Source organism: Tamandua tetradactyla, chromosome 6, assembly GCF_023851605.1.
Source record: "Tamandua tetradactyla isolate mTamTet1 chromosome 6, mTamTet1.pri, whole genome shotgun sequence".
NCBI lineage: Eukaryota > Metazoa > Chordata > Mammalia > Pilosa > Myrmecophagidae > Tamandua > Tamandua tetradactyla.
The window spans coordinates 16525173-16549683 of NC_135332.1; the positions used below are offsets into that span (position 1 = coordinate 16525173).

Here is a 24511-nt window from a genome sequence, read left to right on the forward strand (position 1 = left end):
CACGCAAACCTTTCCACGCGAAGTGTCGCGCTGTCTCAGCATCTCTCATTGTCTTGAGGCACCGGTGGTGGGAAAAAGCCTCTGCAACTTCGCGCGCGCGCGCGCGCGCGCGTGTGTGTGTGTTTGTCTCCAGATGGATGGGTGCAAGGAAATTTGCTGAGCTGCACGGGCAGCTGGGTTAGGGCCCCGGCTCAAAAACCCCTAACCGGCTCGGGCGATCGTGGGAGGCGCCAGGTGTACATAGATCGGAGCCAGCAGCCCCCAGTTCGTGCGACAGTAGCCCGCGAAGTGTTTAGAGCACTTGATGAAGTTGGTCAATAACAGACGCACATGCTACTGGTGCCTCTAGTTGCATTGGTGTGCGCTGTGGGGGCCCTTGCCTCTTTGTAGCTCCCTGGGCTCTTTCGAGCCTCGCGCCCTCCTCAGCACCCACCCACTTTCACCCTTGGGACTTTCTCCCCTCGCTGCAGCTGGGCTTGGATGAACTCTCCCACGGCTCAGTTCCCCGGGGCCAAGAAAGCCGCCCCACTGACTGGTTCTGCTCCAGGCAGAGAAGAGGCTCTAAGGCACTGCTGGGCTGGAGCCGACTGAGAACCACCTCCCCCACCCCACCCCCCAGCAAGTGTTCATGAGCTGGCCTCGGCCTGTCCCCGAGCTCTAGAGCAGAGCATCCCTTCAGTGTTTAAGGATAGGCAAGGAAGCTCTCGAGTGTGAGGCCATTTCTCATAGCCCGGTGATTGGATACATAACCAGATGTGCAACCACCAGTGGAAATGCAGTGGAGGCCTATGGTCGCCTGCCTTGAATGGAAGGACCAAGTTGGGGAGAGGTGGGGGTCAGGCACCTGCCAGGTCCCACAGAGCAGCCCTCGAATGTGGCAGTGGGTCCCAGGTGGTGTAAATGGAGCGGGACAGGGAAGCCACAGCAGGTGCAGGGTTGGCAGGGCTGGGGCCTGGGCTTTGTTCTCAGGTATTTGCGGAACCTGGGAGGGAGGCGGTTGCCAAGTCCAAGGCCTCTGGGTCTCTGCAGGAAGCCTCCAACCAGCTGCCCAGACCCGGAGAGAAGTGACTGGAATAGAGGTTGTAGCTTAGGTGTTCTGGCCCCATCTGGCCCTTTTGGCGCAGCTGCCCATGATGGCCCAGCGGCTCCTGCTCCATCTCACCCTTCTCTGGCTTGGCACCACCCAGCCCCTGGTCCAGGGACGCAGTCTCCACGCCCCGTCAGCTGGTAGGTGGAGGGTGTGAGGTGGAGAGCTTTGGGATTTGGGTCCCAAGCACTCGGGTGACTGCAACCTCATCTCTCAGTCCAGCCAGCTTCCTTTGGCCTTGACTTGCCCCGGAAGACTTGGGAAGCCATGCAGATCCCGGACAACGGGAGCGCGCCCCTGCTTGTCAACGTGCAAGTGTTCATGTCTAACGTGTTTAACGTGGTGAGCGCCACGCGGGAGGGAGAGGGGCCCAAGTGCCAAGCAGGGGATGGGGCAGCACTCAGACCTGGAGGCTTAGGGGACTGCATCTACTCTTGCTGTGCAGTGCCCACCCCAGTGGTGACGCGCTGTCACTCTCTACCAGGACATCCTGCGGTACACACTCTCCTCCGTGCTGCTGCTTCGGCTGGTAAGTGCCACTCCCGGGGCAAGGGGTGGGCAAAGCCAACTCTTGAGTCCAGCTCAGGACTGTGGGCATTCCTCAGCCCTCTGAGCTACCGGGCATGCATCTGTGGAGCCGGGAGCCTCAGTGACACCTCTGTGTTCCCAGTCCTGGTTGGATACTCGCTTGGCCTGGAACGCGAGTGTGCACCCGCGGAGCACGGTCACGCTGCCCTGGGACTCACTCTGGACACCAGAACTCTCCATCCAGGAAGCGTGAGCGAGCTAGGAGCTCTTTCCCAGAAAACTAACCCTCTGCCCCCCACTTCCCCAACTACCACTTAGCCATCTTCCTGATCCTGGGGGCGCCCAGACCATGCCCCAACCCACTCACTCCCACCTACACTGTCCTCTCCCTAACTGAACCGGATCACAAGAGGGTGAAGGCCGGTTCTCTGGCATCTCAATCCAAGAAGGGGCTGGGCCTCCAGCTGTGGGCCTTTCCCTGCAGCCTCTGGGTGGACTGGCAGGACCAGAGTCCCCCGGCCCGAGTGGAACAGGACGGCCACGTGGAGCTCTACCTGGCCCTCACCACAGAGACCAACTGCAACTTTGATCTCCTCCGCTTTCCCCGGGACCAGAGTGACTGCAGCCTCAGCTTCTATGCTCTCAGCAACACCGGTGCACAGGGGATAGGGGCCCGGGGGAGAGGGCAGAGGGAGACCTGGGTTCTAGCAAATGTCTGGCCCAGGACCCTTAGTCTGTGCTTCTCACCTTCCACCTCCCAAATGGCAGCCCCATCTCCCGGCTGTCTTCAGCCATAGCCCCATGGCCCTCCTCTGAGGTCTCAGTTCTGGATTTTACAGCAGTCCCACGATTCTGTGGGACCAGGTCACTTCAATCTCCCCTTCCTAAGCTACCTCAGAGCAGCTGCCCTCAACAGCCCAGGACCAAACTGCAGGGACTAGGCTACTCATAGCCCACCCAGAGCTAAGGTCTCCACACCCTCTCTCCTGGAAACGTCCTAAAGGTGTAGCCACCCAGTAAATATTCCACAGACCAATCAGGTGACATTCAACTTGGCAGATAAGTGCCACCCTTCTTACCTCCCTTCCCTCCTAGAAAGACCACAGCTGCTGCCCCACACATCCTAGTATTTGAGGTGTCAGGTAACAGACCAAATGATGACTGTGACCACCGCCCCTTGCTGAAGTCTTGCAAGGTGCATTTATTTTTACAGTGAAAATTTATCTATGAATCTGTTAAGTGTCCTTCCTCTAACTGGATATTGGTTGGGGTGCCGCAAAACAAGGTTTGAGAAGCCCCACCTGGAGCCGTTTCCTCTCTAAGTCTGCCCCTCAGCAGCCTTCAAAAGTCTCCATCATGCCTGAGCTCCACTTTGTCCTTGCCCCAAGTTCCAAGAGAGGAGCGTGGGGGGCAGGGACTCTCCTTCCTAGTTCACCATTTTCATCCCCTTACAGTGATGGAGTTAGAGTTCCAGGCCCAGGTAGTGAACGAAATTGTGGGCATCAAGAGGGAATATGTCGTTCGGGATTTGAAAATCCAGGTCCCACCCCAGAAGCTGGTGCCCTGCTTCCAGGTGACGGTGAGTCAGGAGGCCGGCAGAGGGCTGATCCGGGAGGGGGGAAGTAAGCAGAGCCCCGGCCTCTGCATCCCCGGAAAGCCCCACCTTTCTCCCTCCAGCTGCGCCTGCAGAACACAGCACTCAAGGCTGTCATGGCGCTGCTGGTACCTGGGGAGGCGCTGCTGTGGGCCGATGTGTGTGGGGGGCTGCTGCCTCTCCGGAACATTGAGCGCATTGCCTACAAGGTGACCCTGCTGCTGGGCTACCTGGTCTTCCATTCCTCCCTGGTGCAGGCTGTGCCCAGCTCCACGTCCTGCAACCCAATGCTCAGTAAGCCCCATCCTCACCCAACCCGGTGCCGAACACTGTGTCCCGGGCTTGCCTCTTTCCACGCGGCCCTAACTTTCCCTCCCTGCTTCCCACCTGCAGTTCACTACTTCACCGTCCTGCTGCTGCTGCTTTTCCTCAGCACTGTGGAGACCGTGCTGCTGGCCGGGCTGCTGGCCAAGAGCAGCCCCAGCCCAGCCCCAGGAGAGGCACAGCAGGCTTGTGGGAAGCCAGGGCCTTCTCCTGCAGGTGGGCACGGACTCAGGGAGGGTGGCTGAGGCCCCTTCTGCAGGAAGCAGGGGGTGGGAATGTGGCCGAGGAGCAGGTCTGACAGGGCTGCACATGTGGGGTGGGGGCTGGGGGTCAGGGTCACCAGGCCGCGGTCGGTCGGCGCCTCCTTGCATTCACCCTGCTGACTCTCCTGGCCCTGGGCCTGGGCCTGGGGCCTGGGTCTGGAGCAGGGAGCAGGCTTTGCCTCCCTGAAGGCCAGGGGTGACTTCAGACTCCCCAAGATAACTCCAGGTCTTACAGAGTCTCTCTAAGTGGGTGTTTCTTCAACTGAAATTGGCTTAGAATGTTCCAAACCTAAATAAGCAGTGAGTTATGAATCTCAGGACAGGAGAATATTCAGGCTAGCAACCCCTCGGGTCCACCCATCTGTTGAGGGAGAACACGGTAGGTGCACCCTGAGGAAGTGCTCCCATCCTCACACCTCTTCCCCACAGAATCCCCCAGAAGAGTAAAGGGGTCTAGAAGAAGCTGGGCTGAGGCTGCTGATCACATCTTTTTCCGGGTATATGTGGCCGGGGTCGTGTGCAGCCAATTCGTCTTCGTTGGACTGTGGATATGGGCCACGTGCAAGTCCGAGCCCGCCGCTGGTGAGACTGCACCCCACGGCGGGCGGCCCCGGCCCTAACGGGATGGCACAAGGAGGGCACAGAATGCCGGTGGCTGTAGCCCTGATGACGCAGTCTGCTTTCCGCTGGCTCGGGGGAAACAGGAGGGAGGGTGCAGTGGGGCCACTGGAGAAAGGGGGAAGAGGTTCTGCTCTTCTTTAACCCCACTGGGACCCTGGGCCACCCCGAATGCTCCCCTTTATTAACATGCAAGCAAAGAGAGTAAAATAAACCCCTCACCCAAGTGCAAGTACACCTTGAGGGTCTGTCTTTACTGGACTTGGCTCTTCCCTCTTGTCCTAAGTAGGTGGGGCCTTGCCTCACACCCGTGAACCCCACCCTGCTGAACTTCCCACTGCTGTCCATCTGTCACCCAGCCCACACCCATAGAGCCTGATTGTTTCTCTGAAGCCACTGCTGCTGGTGCTGGGGAGTCGGGGCCTAGGAGTCGGTCACAGAGGGTGGGTGAGAGCTTATCCTCTGCTCCCTTTTGCAGCAGACGGCGTGGAGAGAGGACACTCAGGACTGCAGGCAAAAAGTCTGCACTGTCTGCACTAAATGCAGAGAGAGCGGTCAATTCAGCTTGCTTTTTCTGTATCCCCCTCTGAGCCCCTCACATTTCTGGGCTGAAGGGGAGTTCTCAGTCCCCAGCTCTGCTCCAGGCAGGAAGTAGGGTCGTTCTGCCCTCCTGCTCCTGGTACGCATGAAGGCCATAAAGCCTCTGTCTTCTTTCTCTCACCTTTCCTGTATCAGAAACCATCAGGTGGCTCCTGCAGGCTGCAGTCAGAGTCACAAAACACAGGCGCAGAGGGACCTGGCATCTTGGGGGGGTGGGGTATGCTGGTTTGATGGGGAATGGGGACTGCAGGACCAGAGGGCTCAGGGACAGGACTCCTCGCTGGGGCGGTGGAGAAATGTCCCTGTCCCAAAGGACTTCAAACTCACCCGGCCCAGAGGCAAGTTAATACTGGTTTATCTGTCCAATGACAGGGTGAGTCTGGCAGAACCAGGCAGGCAGGCTCAGGCGGAGGTGTCAAAAAGGCGGTCGATCATGTCGCCCACCTGGCCCACACGGTACTTGATGTACTTCTCCGGGTTCTTGGTGAAGGGCACGCTGCCATACCTGGCCAGGTACCGAGGTCAGAGGAAGGGGACGGCCTCCCTGACCTGAGCTCCACCCTCAGCCCAAGGTGCTCCTGGGAAGGCCTCAGGAATGGTGCAGGGTACTTCTGAGGGAGGCAGGACACCGGATGTGCTGCCCAAACCTGCCACCCCTTACTTCGTCTTGAGGAAGAAAAGGGTGCAGCGGCCCAGCTGGGGGAGGTAAGGGTGCAGGGCCCGGGAAGGGGGCGTGCAGGGCTCACCTGTGCAGAAAGACTCCGTAGGTCTCCTTGACAATGTTTTTCTGAGCCTGGCGAATCTTGTCCCTCTGCTCTGTGTCTGGAATAGCCCAGGCCTTCTGGATCTTGCACAGTTCTTCAAGGCCATCATTGAAGCCCTGATGCCCAAAAGGCAGACGCAGAAGGGACGCAGAGACAAACGTCTGGGTCTGTGTGACCACAGCTGTAGCAGCAGCAAGGAGTGGCAGAGCAGGGTCCCAACTCACCTTAAAACGCTCTTTGATCATCTGCCGCTCCTTGTCCCGGAGCTGGGGGTCCGAGGAGAGAGGGCAGAGAAAGCGTCCCTCAGAGCAGGACGGCCCTGCCTGGCCTGTTCCGACAGCCCGCCCCCAGCCTGCCCCACAGCCCTGAAGGCACAGGCATCCTTTGCTCTCTGATCCCCGGGTGATACCTGCCCATCTTCTCCCAGAGATGAGACAAAAGTACCACATCTGCTAACCACCCTTCCCATCCCAGGCCTCTGGCCCACCTTGACTCCAGGTTGGAACACAGGTAGATTCTTCTCGGCGATGTATTCAGTCACCTTTAACCAACTGCCAAGCAGGGAGGGGAGCGTGAGGGCAAAGGAGGGACAGCCCTTGGGCAGCTTCTTCCCCTGGCCTGGATTTTTTTTTAAAACTCCTCATCTAGGTGGGGGTGGGGTAGGTGGGGACAGGAATCGATTTGGGTCACAACTAGACAATAAACACCTGAGATTTTGCCTTGGGAAGATAAAAATGTTTAAGTTGCTAGCTTTAAAAACTAAGAAAAGGAAATGGCATTCAACAAATGCTGAAATATGAATACCTGAAATTACACTTCAGATCTCTATCGTGGCAAACTGAGATAGAGAAACAGATGAAAAAGGAAGGAAGGAGCAAAGGAGAGATCAACAGAAAGGAAGAGGGAGACATGCTGGAAAGGAAGGAACTCACACAGGGAGAAACAACTCGGGGAGATCAGGGGCAGGGAAGCAGAGCCACACTGCAAAGAGGCTTCACTTCTCAGCAAATAAATCAGTCAGCAGTTTCCTGCAACCCCGCTGTTCTCTTGGGCTAAACATTATCCTCACCTGACACATTCTTAGCCTTAGCACATGATAGATGCCCTCTGAAGAGGCCGGCTATAGCAGCCCCTGGGAAGCATGGGGGTGGGGTGGGGAGGGGAGCATCTCTCTCTGTCCCCATGGCTTTGACAAAAATAAGTGGAGGCTTATTTTATGGGAGGGACCCATAGGCCAGAAGTCCCCGATTACTGAGCCTACCCCAACAGGGGCCAGTGTCTTGAGGCTCAGAGTGGGGGGGACTGGGTAGATGAGTGGGGGTGGACTGGGGGGGGGGCCCTGCCTCTCACCTGCGCTGGTAAGTCTGGATCTGCTGCTCAATGTGCTCCCGATAAGACCGCTCTGCAGTCTTCTGGGTCACAGCCACCAGCTGGATCAGCTCAGATCTGGGACAAGAGAGCGGAGGGAGCACAGAAAGAGACCTGGTTCCAAGGGACTGATGGCAGCCGGCCTCCGCAGCAATACTAGGATGTCAGAGACACAGCTTTCCCCCATCCCACCCTGATCTTCTGGAGCTCTGTGAGAGCAGTGCCCCTACCGCCCCGGGTCCTGGGACTTGATAGAGTATAGCCCCTTGCCCAGTACCCATGAGAAGAGAGATACAGGGGACACAGCCAGCCCCAGTGGGCCTACAGGAGGGCATAAAGGCAAGTTAACACTGGTTTATCTGTCCAATAACAGTGAGTGGCAGGCCAGACTGCAGCCACTCACTTCTCCAGGGACTTGAGGATGTAGTTGTAGTTGTTGTGCAGGAAGATGGCGCTCAGAGCTGGGTCCTCATACACCTTAGATTTGCTCAGCAAGTTCAACTGCAGGTTGCCCAGGACTTTACCTGCGCAGGGAAGAACGCAGCCAGGCCACTATGCTTGTTCCCAATCCCTATACCTGACCCCACGGCCCACAGGAGCCCTTGGCCCTCTCCCTTTGGCCCCTGAACTAGAGGTTGATGGCAGCTCCAAAGGCCAGGAGAGGCTGAGGAGAGGGAGCTGTGAACAGGTGGAGTGGGCACGAAGGAGCGGGAAAGGCAAGGGCAGGGAAGACAGGTATCAGCGGCTGCACGGGCTAAAGAGGACACTCACAGATGTAGGTGCTGAGGAGTCGTTTGCTGAACTCAGAGCTGTAGCTGGTGGCTGAAGAACTGGTCTCTGTGAGAAGAGAAGGCCTGTTACACAGCGGCAACGGGGAAGTCCTTCCCTCAGCCCACGGAAATACCCGAGGAGACCTGGAGAGAGAGGCCCTTGAGCCCTTTTCAGGCAGATGGGACACAGCAGCTCCAGAGGTAGAGCTGGGTCCCTGCTGGGTCATAGACTCCTTCCTGCTGCAGGGAGCACTGGGCTCAGACTGTTCTAGAACCAGGGCAAGCCCCTCTACTGTGGGGGTGGTGGTTAAGGAGTTGGCCCGTGACAGGATGGGAGTGGGGCATCAACCTCTCTGCCCACCCCCAGCCCTGACCCATGCTGAGTGGTGTGTACGAGGCCCACTCACCCCAGTTGTCAACAGTTAGCTTTAGGACGGGCTCCACACGGCCTCTCCACCTTCTCCCCACACTCCCCACAACCCCTCCACCAGGCCCTTCCTAACAGAGGGAACCTGCTGCCTGCACAGAGTATAGGGCCAAGGCGGGGGGGAGGGCAGAGGAGTAGGAAGGGGGCAGGGGGTTGGATGAGCCTGGAGGCATGCTTGGGGTACCGGCCACTGTAGGGTGCTGCCTAGAGAGGCTCAGAGACAGAGTAACTGAAGGGAGCTGAGAGAGTTGAAAGCACTCTGACAGAGCCGACATTTACTATGCGCCCCACTCCCAAACAGGTCCTGAGCGTCTGTCCCCAGGGAACCTCACCCACGGGGCTTCAGAGGGGACGACAGGGACGCAGGCCCCACTGCTTACCTCGGGGGTCTAAAGGAATATTGTATGTGTCCCCAAGAACTACGGAGTGAAAGGCAGTGCGCAGAGGGCAAGGAGGGAGAAACAAGAAGGGAGAAAGGTGCAAAGTGCAAAAACAGGTTAGAGACAGCTGTGGCACCCCATGTCCAGCAGACTCACCCCACGCAGCCAGAACACAGACAAGGACATACCCGGACTGGCCCTCTGAAGCCCGGGGAACATGCTGGAAACTGGGGATCTGGAGGACTGCAGGCCAGAGGCTGCCACTCGGCTCCTTGCCCCCAACATCGGGGGAGAAAGGAAGACCCTGGGGTCTCATCCAGCTGGGCTGATTCTCAGGGCTTAGAACAGCCCAGAAATGCGCTCACCCCCACCCCCACCCACCCCCTCACACGCCACCTCCCACGTTCTTCCAGACACCGGGCAGTATTTGGTGGAAGATACCATGTGGCGGAGCCCTGAGGTGCCAGCCCTCTGAAAGGGTCAGCGAGTGAGATTCAGTAGGACAGGAGAGCACAGAGGAGGTGGGGAATATGGAGGGAGGGAGTAGGGGTAGGCAGGGTGCCCTCTAACAAGTGAGTGCCATTCCCAAGGGTGAGGATGGTAAAAGAAGCTGGGGGGAGGGGCTGGGAGGTCACAATCTCAAAAAGGACAGTCACAGCTCACTCTGGATCCTCAGCTGGGAGGCCCTGACTGGCTGGGGGGCCCTTTGCAGGCTGTGTTTCCATCCTGCCCTGCAGGGCTGGGTGAATCTCCTCACTGTGACCCAGGGTGGGCAGTCTTCTTGGAAGGCCTAACCCCACTCTCCAGACAAGAGGGACCTAGGGTGCAGGGTGGGGGAAGGGCCCGGACTGAGAGGTGCCAAGTACCTTGGGAGGCCAGCATGGCACCCGCTGTCTCCTGGAAGTCCAGAAGCTGCTGTAGGAAGAGGATGGCCTGGGGTGGGGGATGGGGGAAGAAAACAGGTCCAAGAAACAGGTTGAATGGCCACAGCTCCATCAATGGTGTGACCGCCTCCCACTAGGTATCCTTCCGGCCACACAGGGCAGTCCAGGGCCAGGCATCTGCCTGGTGCAAGGCTTTCGGCTTCAGGCTGCCAGGGAAGGCCCTGCCGGCTGGAGATGCCATGTACCTCCTAGTCCACGCTGCCAGCTGCCTTCACTCACATGGAGTGGGGCTCGGGGCCAGACTGGGCCTTTGCTGGTGCTGGTGGCCCCAGTCCCTCCACCTCCCACCAGGTGTCCTCAGGCAGCACCTACGTTGCTTGTGAGCTCGTGCACGGTGCCGTCCCTGGGCATGTTGTATTCCTTGTCCGGATCATTCTGTGAGGCACAAATAAGAGCCCTGGTTCCACATGGCTCCTAGGAAGGCCCAGGGCCTACCCACACCTGTCTGGCCTGCTCATGGCACTGCCTCCTGGTAGACGGGTATTAGGCACAATGGCTGAGCAAGAAGGACAAGATGGAAATGGGAGGCAGGAGCTTCCAGCCTCAGAGGGCTCTGGGGCCCGCTGGGAAAGCAAGGAAACAAATGGGTATGGGCGGGAAAGCAGCAGCAGCCAGCGTCCCTACAAGGAAGCCCATGGCCCCTGCCACCTGTTCTCAGATCAGGCTCCCGGGGGAGCAGAGGGAGGGTGAGCACGCACCTTGATGTTGTCTGCAAAGTCCTCTAAGGCTTTGGCTCCAGTGGTCTCCATGGATGTGATGAGGCTGGGCAGCTTGTTCTTGGTGCTGGCAGCCGTGCCCTGAGGAAGTGCAGCACTGCACACGCTGGCCAGAGCCCCCACCCCGTGCCCTCTGCAGCAGGCCCTGTGAGAGCCCGGCTCCCTGCCTGGCTGCTTCCCTGCCCCCCACCCTGGGCAGAGGGAACCGCCAGCTCCCCCCCCCGCCCCGTAAGACGCTCCACTTCCCCAGGCCCCTGTGGCTGCTGCTCAGCTTGTTCTTGGAGCAGAGGTTTGGGGGCCCAGAGTTGGGCTCTCGGGGAGAGCTGGGGGCGTTGGTGGGCATGCCAGGCAGCAGGATTCCTCCCGCCCACGTCCCCGAGGGCCTCTCTGCTCACACCTGGAGCACCTGGTCAAACTCGGGTTTGGTCTGCTTGAGGTGCCGCAGGATGGGGAAGACGGTGAGCACGGCGGAGTAGTCGTGCCGGATGATGGCCTTCCGGGCGGCGGACACGATGTTTTCCCCCTCGAGCATGAGCCCATCCAGCGCATCCTAGGAGAGGGCCAGAGCGATGGCTCAGGGAGGGCAGAGGGGCATGTGGGGAACGAGCCCTCTGTGGCAGAGAGGGGGCAACTGGGAGGTGACACATGACCCAGGAGACACTCCCAGGCTCTAACTGAGAGGTACAGAGCAAGGCGGGCTCCAGCCTCACGATTCTGTAGGGACAGCTCCTGCTGGGACATACTGGCTGGGGCCCGTGGGGCGGGGAGGGCCAAGACCTGTATCAGGGAGTCGAAGGTCCTTTTCTGATGGTGCTCGGGGATGATGTCGCTCAGCAGCTGGTACTCGCTCTGGGCCAGCCTGACGAAGGCGCTGACACAGTGAATGTAGGCGTCAGTCTCCACATCCAGCATGTCGTCCCTCCCTAAAAGGACAGCAGCACCCTGAGCACTGGTCGGGGAGTGGCCACTCTCCCTGCTGGGGACCGGGGTTCTCCCCAGCTGCTAGGTCTGCGGCCCAGCCCACAGCAGAGGGGAAGAGGGCAACTGTTCTGGGGCAGAAAGCCACGAGGACAACATCTGGCCCATCCAGGTGCCAGGGGAAAGCAGGAGCTGGGGCCAGCCTTTGTCCCACCTTCATTTTCAGCTCTGCCACAGACAGGATTTTAAGTCTCAGAGTAGCAGATACCAGACAGGGAAGAGTCAAGGATAAAAGGATAAGGAGGAAAGAACCCTACGTCAGCTTCCCGGATCGTGTGTGCCTGGCCACCAAGGCGAGGACGCTGAACTGCACCGGAGAGAGGGCAGCCTGGGAGGGAGGCGGGCCCCGTGCATGCACCTGAGCAAATGCTGGGCCCTTGAAGGCAGTTGGCAGGGCCAGGCCTCTGGGGGGTGCAGGACGGCCCTATGAGGCTGGTTGGCATAGGGGCAAGTGGGAAGTAATGGTAGGGAGTCCCCCTTGGTTATTAGCTGTGCCAGGAAGAGACAGGCTCCCACTACTGGAGGCCCAGGCAGGGGTGCCAGTGGGCAGATGTGTGATTTAACAGTCTCGTCCCAGGTGGTAAGAGAATGCACCCCTAGGACATGGAACTTTGCAGCTGCTACGTAAGTCAAGATGTCAGCCCTTGAGGGAGCTGCCTTCCTCCTCTGCCTCCTGAGCAGTGGCAGCTTCTTCCAGACCCTGAGAGCAGGTAGGCACTCCCAGGTGGAAAGAGGCAAGGAGACCTTGTGCCCAGAAGAGACAGAGACCAGAGGGAGGAGAAGGCAGGCGGGCAGTCCTGGGCAGGTCCACAGCAGGGGGCGGCCAGGCTGCTCTCGGGGCTGGACTGTGGTGCTCCCTGGCCAGCTGCACGTGCTGTTGTTCAGGGCCTCGGATGGGGCTGAACTCGGAACTCAAGTTCGTGACCCCGCGAGACGTGGGTCACACAAACACAGGCAGCAGTCTATCCAGGGCCCAGGCAGGCTACCCTCAGGGTATGGGGAAGGGGCCCTGGATCTACGGGGGTGGCGGATGAAGTAGGGAGTGGAGGAAAGGGGTGTCGGGGAGGACCCTGGGCCCCCTGCTGCTTCAAGCCATCTCAGGAACAGCTGTTTCAAGCCTGACCTGCAGGGTCCCAAGACCAACCTCAGGAGTTATTCCCCAGCCCGCGGGCCAAGGGAAAGCTGAGGGGGGACGGGGGAGGGTGCTGAGGAGCTCCCAGCAGTTGCAGAGCATCTGATGCTTGGCCCTGGGGAATTTCCCCACTTGGCCTCATTTGGGGAGAGACCCAAATGCAGTTAGAGAATGTCACAAGTGGGTGGGAACAGCCTTTGTTTGTCCCCCAGAGGTCAGGCCCAGTGGGGCAGGTGACCTGCTGTCCCTTCTGTGATGGGAGGTCAGGAGGGGCAAGGCTTACAGGCTCCCTGTTTGCCCTGTTGCACACACGCTCCTTTCCAAAGTTGGGACCAGAGTGGGGTAGCCAGGAGACCTAAGCTGGCTTGGTCCTGCCACTGCTGGTCTGAGCGTGAAAGGGCTGCCTGTAACAAAGTACTTTCTCTGGTTTCAAACAGGAGACGAGGACAGATACAGGGAGGGGAGGGAATGGGGAGCCTCAGGGAGGGCAGAGCTGCTACCAGCCAGCCAGGATGACGCCAAGATGAGGCTGGTCCCTGCACATGTGGATGGCTGGATGCTATCAGGGAATTCAGTCCCTCCCGCCCCCCTCAGAGTGACTCCCGAGGCCCTCCTGGGTGGCTGGAGGCTCTGCCCTGCCAAGTGAGTGGACACACAGCGGAGGAGTAGGGACAGGAGAGGAACACAGGGTCATTACCTTCCAGAGGAATGAGGTTAGAGCCCCCCTTTTTCCCATCTAGACCATGCTGGGAATACTGTTTCAGAAGGTTCTGAGCCTTACGGATCGTCCCTGCCACCAGAGCCACACAGATAGGAGACAAGAAGACCTAGGAAATGAGTAAGAGAAAACAGCAGCAGCCCTTCACCAGCCCCCGGGCCCCACGCTGGCCCCCCAACAGTGAGCATGCCCGTGGCACCACCTCTCCCAGCAGGCCCTTTCCCAGGACCACTTGAGACCCCAAGGATGGACAGGAAGGAAAGGAAACACTTGGTTCCCCCAAATGGGGCTCTTGATTTTGCTATCGATTTTTGTTAGTCTGATTCAAGTTCATTTTAGGAAGTGCAGAGGGTGAAGGAGATAAGATGAGCCAAAGATCCACTAGGAGAAGTCAAAAACAAAAGAGATGAGGCCTTCCAACCAGAAGAGATGAGGTGCTGGGATGCAGGCGCTCCCGATGCTGCTCTGACCCCCAGGGGGCCCACGGTGTGGGCCCTGCATCCGGGCAGGTTCTCCAAGCACGCCTGGTGTTGGGACTTAGGCCAAACAAGGGTCAGAGGGCAGCAGAGCTGGTGGGTGGGAGGGGTGCGACTAAGCTTCCTGGGAGAGTGGCATCCCAGATGGGAGGCCTGGGATGGAGGCAGCCTTGCCCTGCACCCCGGAGGAGTTGCCCAAACCACCCAGAGCAACTGGGAGAAACTCAAAAGCCAAGAAGGTACTAGAGGTTCACAGAAGACACCATGCAGAGGGTGCAGAGGGAGCGCCAGAGAAACAAGTACATGCTCTTGGCACAGGGGAAGAAAACAAGTTAGTCCCACAAGTGAAAACAATCAAATCCAAGCTGCAGCCCCCACAGTGTCCTGGGTGAGCCATCTCTGTAGGGCTGGGACACCTCAGGCAGAAAACTTAGGGAAATAAAATAACCTTTAAAATAAACCCACACAGATTGTGAAAACCTTGTGTCTGATGCTCCTTTTATCTACCTTGTCAACAGATGAGAGGAACATATGGAATAAAAATAAATAATACGGGGAACAAATGTTAAAATAGATTTAGTTTGAAATGCTAGTGATCAATGAAAGGGATCAGTAAGGGGTATGGCCGGTAAAATTTTTTTTCTTTGTTATATTTTTCTGTTGTCTTTTTATTTCTTTTTCTGAATTGATGCTAATGTTCTGGGAAATGATCATGATGATGAATATGCAACTATGTGATGATATTGTGAATTGCTGAGTGTATGTGTTGGTAATGTTTGTGTTTCTTGTAATTTTTTTTTAATTAATAAAAAATTTAAAAAAAAAAATAAATAAATAAAAATAAACCCACACAGCTACCTTGTTAATAAAATGGGGGAAAGGGGCGCACGAGCTTAACTCTGGTCCATCTACCCTGGAGACTTCTCTCCCTCCCCCACCCCGGGCACTTGGGGCACAGTGAAGCAGCACCCCAAAAGGCTGGGGGAGGGAAGGGCACAGCCTGGAGCGGCCCGGGTCTCTGCACGTGCACCACACCGCGCTCAGCTCCTAAGGACCTGCACATTGGCAGCCCTGCTCAGCCCCCGGCCCCCCCGCGCCTCCTCGTCCCCTGAGCGTCAGGTTTCTGCTAGTGACACCCAGCAGCAGGCGGCCCACCAGGAGCCTGCCTGGCACAGTGGCGTGGGTGTGCATCGGGGACACCGAGTCAGGAGCCGCCAAAGCCATCAGGCGTCCACTGCATAGACAATGAGGGAGTAGGTATCTCATTACCCCCAAGGCCACCCTGCCCTCTCCTCTGCGCCCAGCACTGATGTCCCCGAGGCCTGCTTCTCCCACCCCTGGCATCTGTCCTGTGCCCAGAAGCTCCAGCCACTTTTGGCAGCCCACCAAACCACTGGGCGCTTCACAGAGGTCTCCTCTCGTGCCTCCAAGCCAAGGGCAGGTGAGGTTCACTGTGGGGTCCTGCGATCGGACCCTCCTCTCCCTCCTGGCCAGAGCACTCCGGAGGCACTGCAGACAGGGTCCTGGGCCTCCAAGGCCTCGCAGAGACAGAAGGGGAGCACGCCCTACCCTGCTGAGGCTTCCCTGCACAGAAAATGCAGGGACACAGGTGGTGGCCGCCCTGGCAGGCAGGCAAGTATTACTGTTTGCAGCACATTTTGGGGGGTGTAGTCAGGACAGCCACACTGCAGCGGAGGGGTGGGGGGGTCCTAGGTTCAGCTCTCCTAAAGCCCTCCCCCTTGTGCCCCCGAAGGCAGCTTCCTCTCTGCCATTTCAGACTTAACTAGGTCATTCTCCAAACCTAAACAGAGGCCTCTGGAGGAGCAGGCGCTCTGGCTGAGCGAGAATGAGGCTGGTCCTCCAAGGGGCAGGGGTGGGTGGGACTGGAGGGTGCAAGGTCGCCACCAAGCCTGTGGTCAGGAGGTGTGGCGCCCACAGGCCAGCCTGGGCATGTGCCTACAGGAGCAGCTGGGGTCTGGCTTAGGTGGGATGAGACAGAGGAGACCCTGGTGTCCCTGGTTTTTCTGGCCCCGATGTTCCCTGCAGAAGCCCCTCACCCTGGACTACCCCAGCCCCTCCCTGAGCCGACAGCAGCACCTCTCTGTCACCAGAGGTAGCCGGGCCTGCCAAGCTGTTTACTGGGGGTCCAGACTGCAGGCGACATGATGACGATGGGGAACAAGATTAGCTGCTCACCGCTCAGCTGGGACACGACCGCCCTGGGTCCCGGGCCTCTCTGACCTACTGTCCCCTCCTTGACTTTTCCCAAACAGAGCACTGACTTCACAGTGAAGCCACAAAGCCAGACTAAGTTCTTCGGAGAGGATGGCCTAGGATTTTTTTTTCCTTTCTGAATTGACCATGAATGTATAAACACTCCCCTATCTGCTTTTTAGCTACACATCACTTCAAACTACCCTGGTCTTCTAGAAGGCAGAGGCTAGAGAGCCGGGCCCTGCTCCCACTGTCTTGGCCGCAGCAACACCCTGGCCTACTGGCAGGATAGTAGTAGAGTGACAGAAAGGAGGTCAGCAAGTGGCTCTGGCCTCATGCCCCCACCACCTGCCTCCACAGAGGCAACTAAGCACAGCTCTGTGACCCCCTCCCCATGCCAAAGACATCTATGGAACCCCCAACCCTGGTGGGTACACAGGAAGAGCCCTCATTCGCTGGGGGACCTTGCTGTGGGGGAGGCAGAAGCACTTGCCTTCTGTCCTGGGTAACTACAGTGGGGGAATCATGAAGACACTGCTAACCCTGGGATAGACAAAGGCCACCCAGGCGCCCAGCCCGCCTCTGCCTGTTGCCGGAGGGACCAGGGTGGGGCTCACCTGGCCGTTTGACAGGCTTCTTGGTGGGTGTGTCCTTCCTCTTGTTGGGGATGGCAGGGGAGTAGGGAACCCCAGAGGAAGAGCTGCTCTTCCGGAAGTGTTCCTTCAGGCCCTTGATGGAGCGGTCCAGCTGGCTGGAGCGAATCTGGTAGTAGACGTTCATGAAGTCTGGGGAGAGACGGAGCATCTGAGGAGGGGCAGCAGGGGTCCCAGCCTCTGCCTGTTCCCACAAGAGGCAGCAGCTGAGCCCACTGTGGGACAACGGTCCATTTCAGCAGCTCCCAACAAATATTTTGGGGAATAATAAAAGTAGACCACGGTGGAGTGGCTCTGGGTGAAGGGCGCTGAGGGGTCAGAGCCTGTCCACTCGCTGTCCATATTGACCCCAAGGCAGCTTTTGCAAGACTTCTGCAAGTTTCAGGCTCCTCCCCACACAGGGCAGGGGCCACGGGCACGTCCATGTGGTAAAATACACAGCAGCCAGGAGCTCTGCCGCCACAGCCCCCCGGGAACACGGGGGATGGCAGAGTAGGTGAGGCCCTCTGACAACTTGGCACATGTCCACATTAACAGAGGAGAGAAGAGTCTGGAGAGCCAAGGGGCTTCAAATGGAATATCATTTGGCATTTTCATTTTCTAAAAATTTTGCTGAACTCAATATATATACGTTTAATTCCTAGAACGGGGTAAAGAAATGATGGTTCTACCACACCATGGAACATTATGCAGTTGTTAAAGAGAACAAAGCAAGTCTAAAGGTACTGATGTGGAACCATCTCAAGACATTTCACTAGGAAAAATCCAATTGTAGCACAGCGCTCAGTATGCTCCCATTCGGGAGTGAGGAGAGGAGGAACTGTATTTTTTCACACACATAACCACACCGCTCATGCACACACGCTCACACACACTCACAGAGTTGCACAGATTTTTGGAAGGGTATAAAAGCTCCTTATCGGTGCTCACCTTTGGGGTGTGTTGCTATAGGTATCAGGGAATGTGGGGTGGGGGGGGAGTATTCTTTCACTTTTCACCTAAGGCTTTCTGTAGTATTTAAAAATTTTACAACTGATCAAAAAAACAGTAAAGAAACAGAAAAGGTATATAAAGAAAAGGTTGGAAAGGGAATATGCCAAAGCTAAATGTCAGTAAGTGGAGGACATGGGGCAGGGGTATGGGATTCTCTGCAGAAGAAATGGAAATGTCCTCACACAGATTGTCATGGTGAAGGCATGGCTCTGTGATTATACCAGGAACCAATGATTTTTTTTACTCAGGTTGGACTGCATGAGATGTGAGAATAAAACTGTTTAAAATAGGGCAAGTGCTGGAGCAAAGGCGGAGAGAGAGATATACCTATTCTCTTTTGGTAGGGAAGTAGATGGTGCAGCCCTCTGGAGGGCAGTGTGGCGGTTCCACAGGAGGTGGGTGGGTGGGGTTGCCATATGATCCTGCAACCCTGTAGTTAGGCGTATACTTGCAGGAACTGGGAGCAGAGACTGGAATGGATATTTGCACGCTGGAGTTTATGGTGGCAGTGTTCTTGATTAGCAACAGATGGAGCTGGAGTAAGGGTAAAATGACTGAGGAATAGAAGGGGAAACTGTGGTGTATACATACAATGGACTACTGAGTTGCTGCAAGGAATGAAGTTGTAGGGCATGCAACCAGGAGAATGAACCTTAACAGTATGTTGAATGAAATAAGCCAGAAACAAAAAGACAAATATTATAATGCGTCATTAACATCGACTAACTAAAATGTGCAAACACTCCCTGAGAACTGAATCCAAGACCATAGGTTACCAGGCCTATTGCAAAGGTTCCTAGATTATAAACTCTTGCAGCAGTCACATCTATTCTGGAGGTGTGACTGTTATTTCCAAATTCTGAGATGCTGAGCTCTTTGTTATAACCTGGTTGTTCCCTGGAATTTCGGGTATTTGTGTGACATCTGAGACTCAGAGCTGGAGTTCCGCAGTTATGAAGGTCGGCATCACCCCCCACAGCAACTGTTAAAAACACTGAAAAAGTGACCAGACTTCAATTAGAGATATGAATGAGGCTGATCTGGGTGGGACTAAGGTAAAATCAGACTAAAGAGTAAGGGATGACATTGACTATATAACTTCAAAATCCGTGTGAGACCAAAGGAGGACATGTTTATTTGGTGCAAAATTTATATTCTCAGTCACACGCTTTCTAATTTAACTTCTATTGTTAGTTTATTGAATACAGAAACTTCTTAGAACCTTGAATAGGGACTGAATGAGACCTTGTTGGTTTGTACAGGTTAGTGTGATGTCCCGATACATCCCAGCGTAATCTGGGCAGAAGATTAAAAAGTATTTGCAAAGTCCCCTTGAGGGACTGGGGAGAAAGGAAGAAATATTAAACTTCCCCACCTGGGGAATCCCTGATATTCTCACAAGCATTGGGGGTTACCAATTTGATGGGCTGGGCTCTTGATCTTGGGGCTTACCCTTATAAAATATATTCCTGCAGAGGAGAAGCTAAGAGTCCCCCCGAGAGAACCTCTTTTGTTGTTCAGATGTGGCCTCTCTCTCTAAGCCAACATAGCAGGTGAACTTACTGCCCTCCCCCCTACGTGGGACATGACTCCCAAGGGTGTAAATCTCCTTGGCAAAGTGGGACATGACGCCTAGGGATGAGCCTGGCCCTGGCATTGTGGGACTGAAAAAGCCTTCTTGGAAAAAAAGGGGGAAGAGAAATGAAACAAAATAAAGTTTCAGTGGCTGAGAGCTTTCAAATAGAGTTGAGAGGTCATGCTGGAGGTTATTCGTATGCAGTATACAGATATCCATTTTCAGTTTGGAGAGTATTGGAGTAGCTAGAGGGAAATACCTGAAACCGTTGAGCTGTTATCCAATAGCCTTGATTTTTAAAGATGATTTAATAACTATAGAGAGTAGAAGGTATGACGGATGGTGTGACTATGAAAATCTTGTGACTGACACTCCCTTTATCCAGTATATGGACAGATGAGTAAGAAAAGAAAGGACAATAAATAAGAGGGAGGAAAGGGGGTATAAGATGTTTTGGGTGTTCTTTTTTACTTTTATGCTTATTTTTGTTTTGAGTAATGAAAATGTTCAAAAATCTATAGCGATGACGACTGCACAGTTATATGAGAATACTTAAACCACTGACTATACAATTTGGATGCTTATGTGGTATGTGAATATATATAATATATCTCAATAAAGTTGCATTAAAAAAAAGATAACTAGAAAAAAAAGGTTGGATTTGGCTAGATTCACAGTTTGATACCTAAACTGTAGATTTACTACTCCTATTGTTTCCTATTAAACCTGTTATTATTATTATTATTTTTAATCTAGCTGAATTGAAGAAATAGAGGGGAAAAAATTCCACTTCCTCTGGCCCGGCCAGGGTGGCAGCACCCCTGGGGCCTCTTACCTTGGTTGCGGCCATACTCCACCAGCCAGCGGGAGATGCGGATCACATCCTGGAGCACCCCCTCCGGCAGGTGCTCCAGAGGCACCTCCTCCTGGACCTCCAGCTCATCCTCGCCGCTGATGAGATCCAGGATGAGCACAGGGGAAACCACTTTACTGTGCCGGGTCATCAGGCTGCGGAACTCGGACTCCAGTGACTCTTTCCCCCGCTCAAACAGCAGCTTCTGCAGGGACAGCAGAAGGAAGAGCTCGGCTGCTGCTGCAGCTTCCAGCTGGCCCTAGCCTTCTCCTGCTGTCCTGCTTTTTTTCTTCCGGATTCTGGGCCTCTGCTTCTGCCCTCATTTCCTTTAACCCAGAGGAGAAACACCAGGAAACCTTCCTTGAATATTTCTTTATCTCAGGTTTTCTCAAAATTTATGCTGACAGGTAAACGCCAGGGCTTTGCAAAAAGAAAATGCTTAGTGAGTACTGGCTGATTATTTGCTTGCTGCACTGTTGTCTTCTTGTAAGAAAGGGTTTGAAACAGAACAAACAGATAAACTGGACTACATCAAAATTAAAAATGTTTGTGCTGCAAGTGATACCATCAAGAAAGTGAAAAGAAAACCCACAGAATGGAGAGATTATTTGCAAATCATTTATCTGATAAGGGACATAATCCAATTAAAAAAAGAGTCTACATAGATATTTCTTCAGAGATACAAAAATAGCCTACAAGCACATGAAAAGATGCTCATTATCAGCCATCAGGAAAAGACAAATCAAAACAATGAGATACAACTTCACACCCACTAGGCTGGCTATAAAAAAGATGGACAATAACAAGTGTTGGCAAGGAAGTGGAGAAATGGGAACGCTCATACATTGCTGGTGGGAATATAAAATGGTGCAGCTGTTGCAGTGAACACTTTGGGAGTTCCTCAAAAGGCTACACATAGAATTACCACATGACGCCGCAATTCCATTCCAAAGAACTGAAAACATATATCCAGACAAGAGCTTGTACACAAGTGTTCACAGCAGTCAAAAAAAGTGGAAACAACCCTAGTGTCATGAACAGATGACCAGACAGCCAAAACGTGGCCTATCAATACAATACAATATTATTCAGCCATAAAAAAGAATGAAGCTTTGATACATGCTACAATATGGATAAACCCTGAAAAACACTATGCTACATGAAAGAAGCTAGTCAAAAAAGACTATGTTATAAGATTCCATTTATATGAAATGTTCAGGATAGGCAAATCTATAGAGACAGAAAATAGATTAGTGGCTGCCAGGGGCTGAGTGGGCTGGAGTCGGGGAGGGGAATGACTGCTTAAGAGTATAGGATTTCTTTTGGGGATGATGGAAATGTACTAAAATTGACTGTTGTGAAGGCTGCAGAACTCTGTGACTATACTAAAACAACTGAATTCTACACTTTAAATAGATGGATTTTATATCAATAAAGATGTAAAAAAAAGAGAGAGAGAACAAGAAAAGAATTACAGCATTTCTCATTTAAATGAAAAGTAAGTCCCGTTCTCCTTATTAAACCACATCTACGGTTTAATAATCTTATGTATTCTCCTTCTCCATCCCATCCCTGCACCCAAGTTCTAGTACAGAGCTCTGCACACTACGAATGAAACTTGGGAGTGACCCTTGAGAAGAAAATGCTCTGCAGTCCCTGCCATCCCAGTCTCTGAGACACAGGCTCCCTCCCACCAGCTGTTTATACCAGGTAGAGCTGGTGGGTCCCCACTGGGTTATAGGAGCGCCAAGGTATCAATCCCATCAGCCTTCAAGGCAGCCAGGTGGGCCCTTGGGTGGCCGGGGACCACCGTCTGGTTTCCAGTTTGTCCCCAGGTGCCACACAAATATTCTCATTTCTGATGTATGCCATGATGGGGGAAAAGCCAGGAAGCACTGCTCTCAGCAAAAGTTTTTGGTCAGGAGAAAAGACAGTTTCTCATCTCTGTTCTTCAGCTCATGCCTTCTTTTGGGCAAGCCACACACCTCAGAGTGAGACCTGTAGTGTCACCAGAAAGGTACACCAGGAGACTGTGTTCCAGATGGCCCCTCCCCTAATACTCTTACTCTCTTGGCCCCACTCACCTTCTTGGGTCTCGGGGCCTCCTCTCCCACCTTTCCTCTGGTCTCCAGCCTCTCATTCTCTCAACACAGAGTAAATCTCACTTCTAACCCTTCTCCCACCCTGCTCTGGTGTCCTAATGACCCCAATACTTAGACGCAAAGACATCACACAAAATATAAACACAAAACCGCAAATGCATTTATAAAAACTAAATGTAAAATTTATATCATATATACTTTAAACAAATTACAAAAACAGAATAAAAATGTAAGCCTATAATTTCCGAGACAGAGATCTTAGTGTCTGGAGAATCTGAATTCTACTAGATGTTTTTGTTTATTATACTGTATACTCTTTTAAGCTGGCCAGGTATTTCCTTATGAGACCAGGGAGGGATGTTTCCCAGCCCTCTCCCTTTACTCTGCTGGCCCCTTACCACTTTGTTGAGCTCTGGGCTGTCCGGGCTGTTGTCCTGGAAATACTCCACAGCCTTCTGGATCTTGGCCATGCTTCCCAGGTACTCCTCCAGCCTACCTGTGGGGCTGGGAAGAAAAGGAGCCTGATCATGCTGGGGAGCAGTGGAGGGGAAGGATTAGGCCATGGTGTTTGGAAGAAGAAGAAGAGAATTAACACTAGACCTAAATACATCCTACCCCTCCCTTCTGAGGCCCAGAGCTGGTGGTCCAGGAGGCATTAGGGATGTGGCCCTCCGGCCCTGGCTCACCCCTCCCTGATGATCTTCTCGGTGTCACTGGCCACATGGTAGTAGCTGATGACATGATCTAGGCAGGACAGGGTCTTCTCCACATTCTCCTGCAGCCGCTGCAGATTCTCTGTCTGCTTGTGCACAGGGATGATGGAGTTCTCCAGCTTCATAAGGCGGCTCTCAAAGGATGACAGGATAGACACCTGTTGGGAGAAAGTCTCTGCTCTAGGGTGGTCCCAGTTCTGCTTCCTTCTCATCAGCAGGTCTTTGGCAATTCCTGCCTTTTCTCTTGTTTTCTAGACAATAAGCTCCAAGAAGGAGGGACAGGGCCTACCTGTTCACTCCTGCCTCCCCAACATCTAGCATAGGCCTGGCAATTAAGAGGTGGTCCCCCGCAAATTGGTCAGTTTGAAGGTAAGCTAAGTATCAAGTTAATTCCTAAGATAATCATTCCAGGATGACTTCTCTTCTACCCTTTGAAGCCAAATCTCAACTTCTGGTCTCTTTGAAGTTTTCCTAGACTGAACAGGAAGTTGTTTCATACAGAATAGCCTCAAAGCATTTGCTGGCACCTTCAAAATCCTGTCTCTAAAGGGGGAATCTCATTATGCAAGAAATAGGACTTCATCACTGTGTTACCGAATGCAAATCCGTTTGTTTCTATTCAACTTCTACCCGAACGATCTCAGCTAGGAGTAAACAAGGAAGCGAATATTTATTGAGCACAATTGTATACCAGGCACTGTGCAAGATGCATCCATTCATATGACCTTCGCAGTCACGTTGAGAGGTTGACATTGTCACTGTTTTAGTACACAAGTCAACTACAGCTCAGAGTCAACTGCCTGGAATCACACAACTGTGTGGAGTAAGCGCTCCTTCTACCCCTAAAGTCCTCTGGGGGTGAAGGCTGAGTCTTCTATGCTCTCAGTAATTTCAAATCTCAAAGTAATCTCAAAATGCCACCCCTACCGGGACAGTCTTGAGTTAAGAATGACCCAGGACCAGGACTACTCAGTCTCACTAAATGTGGCAAGAGAAAAGGAAGAATGGAGAGCCTAGACAGAAAGCAGAAAGTTCAAGTCAGCGGGGGCTGCCGGGTCCTCAGAGATGGGGCGGAAATTGGAGGAGGGGCGGGAGGTAAGAGACACCATATCGTTGCTAGAGAAACCCATCACTATCCACTCCAAACCAGGCCCTCGGTACCCGGCACCTCCCGTAGCAAGGCTCCCCTCCGCCCCTCCCGGCTGAACACTTTCTCACCATGTTCTTGGTGAGCTGGTCGCTCTTCTCCAGGCTGTCTCTGATGAAGGACAGCGTCTCCTCCTCCTACGGGGAGCGGAGGGAAGGACATCACCAGAGGCCGGAGGCTAAGGGAGATTCCTGCGTGCTAAGGGAGATTACTGCGTCCTCGGACCCCCAGCCTCGCCCCTCATCTGAAACCCATCTCCTCACACCCCCTCCCACCCGCGCCTCCTCCCGGCGTAGGGGCCCGGCCCGGATCTCGGCCCCTTTCCCTCCACCTCCTCCCCCGATTCCCCACCATCGCCCACCTGCTTCAGTTTGTCCTCGATCTCCCGCCGCCGAGCGGACGCCTCCTGCGGGGGGATCATCGCTCCCAACCCTGCGGCTCCCGGCTCCTCAGTATCTTTCCCAACAGTCCCACGGGGGTCGCGTCCCTGCCACACCCACTTCCGTCTTTAGTCCCGCCCCGGCACCGCGCCGGTGCTGCCATGTTGGGAGAGGCTGGTGGCAATGCGCCTGC

At 54.5% G+C, this 24511-nt stretch overlaps 2 protein-coding genes across 5 annotated transcripts; one reads left to right on the forward strand and one right to left on the reverse strand.

Moving 5' to 3' along the window:
- The first annotated feature begins 1133 nt into the window (after positions 1 to 1133).
- On the forward strand, positions 1134 to 4416 carry ZACN (zinc activated ion channel). The gene is made up of 9 exons (XM_077163252.1): positions 1134 to 1227; positions 1305 to 1429; positions 1572 to 1616; positions 1758 to 1864; positions 2100 to 2269; positions 3070 to 3194; positions 3293 to 3503; positions 3603 to 3749; positions 4226 to 4416. Exons 1-9 carry the CDS (start codon positions 1134 to 1136, stop codon positions 4414 to 4416), a joined length of 1215 nt encoding a protein of 404 aa, XP_077019367.1.
- EXOC7 (exocyst complex component 7) lies at positions 2793 to 24511 on the reverse strand. Of its 4 annotated transcripts, XM_077163891.1 has the most exons (20): positions 24300 to 24511; positions 24010 to 24075; positions 22765 to 22949; positions 22477 to 22582; positions 19959 to 20181; positions 16519 to 16686; positions 13191 to 13283; positions 11161 to 11306; positions 10781 to 10933; positions 10366 to 10464; positions 9980 to 10042; positions 9590 to 9656; positions 8724 to 8762; positions 7918 to 7983; positions 7550 to 7670; positions 7129 to 7224; positions 6266 to 6329; positions 6003 to 6044; positions 5761 to 5894; positions 2793 to 5519 (listed from the first exon to the last, which is right to left on the reverse strand). In XM_077163891.1, exons 1-20 carry the CDS (start codon positions 24357 to 24359, stop codon positions 5417 to 5419), a joined length of 2094 nt encoding a protein of 697 aa, XP_077020006.1. In that variant the 5' UTR covers positions 24360 to 24511; the 3' UTR covers positions 2793 to 5416. The 4 variants fall into 4 exon arrangements, with proteins under 4 accessions (XP_077020006.1, XP_077020008.1, XP_077020007.1 ...); XM_077163893.1 differs by lacking the exon at positions 13191 to 13283; XM_077163892.1 differs by lacking the exon at positions 8724 to 8762 and having other exon boundaries at positions 24300 to 24510.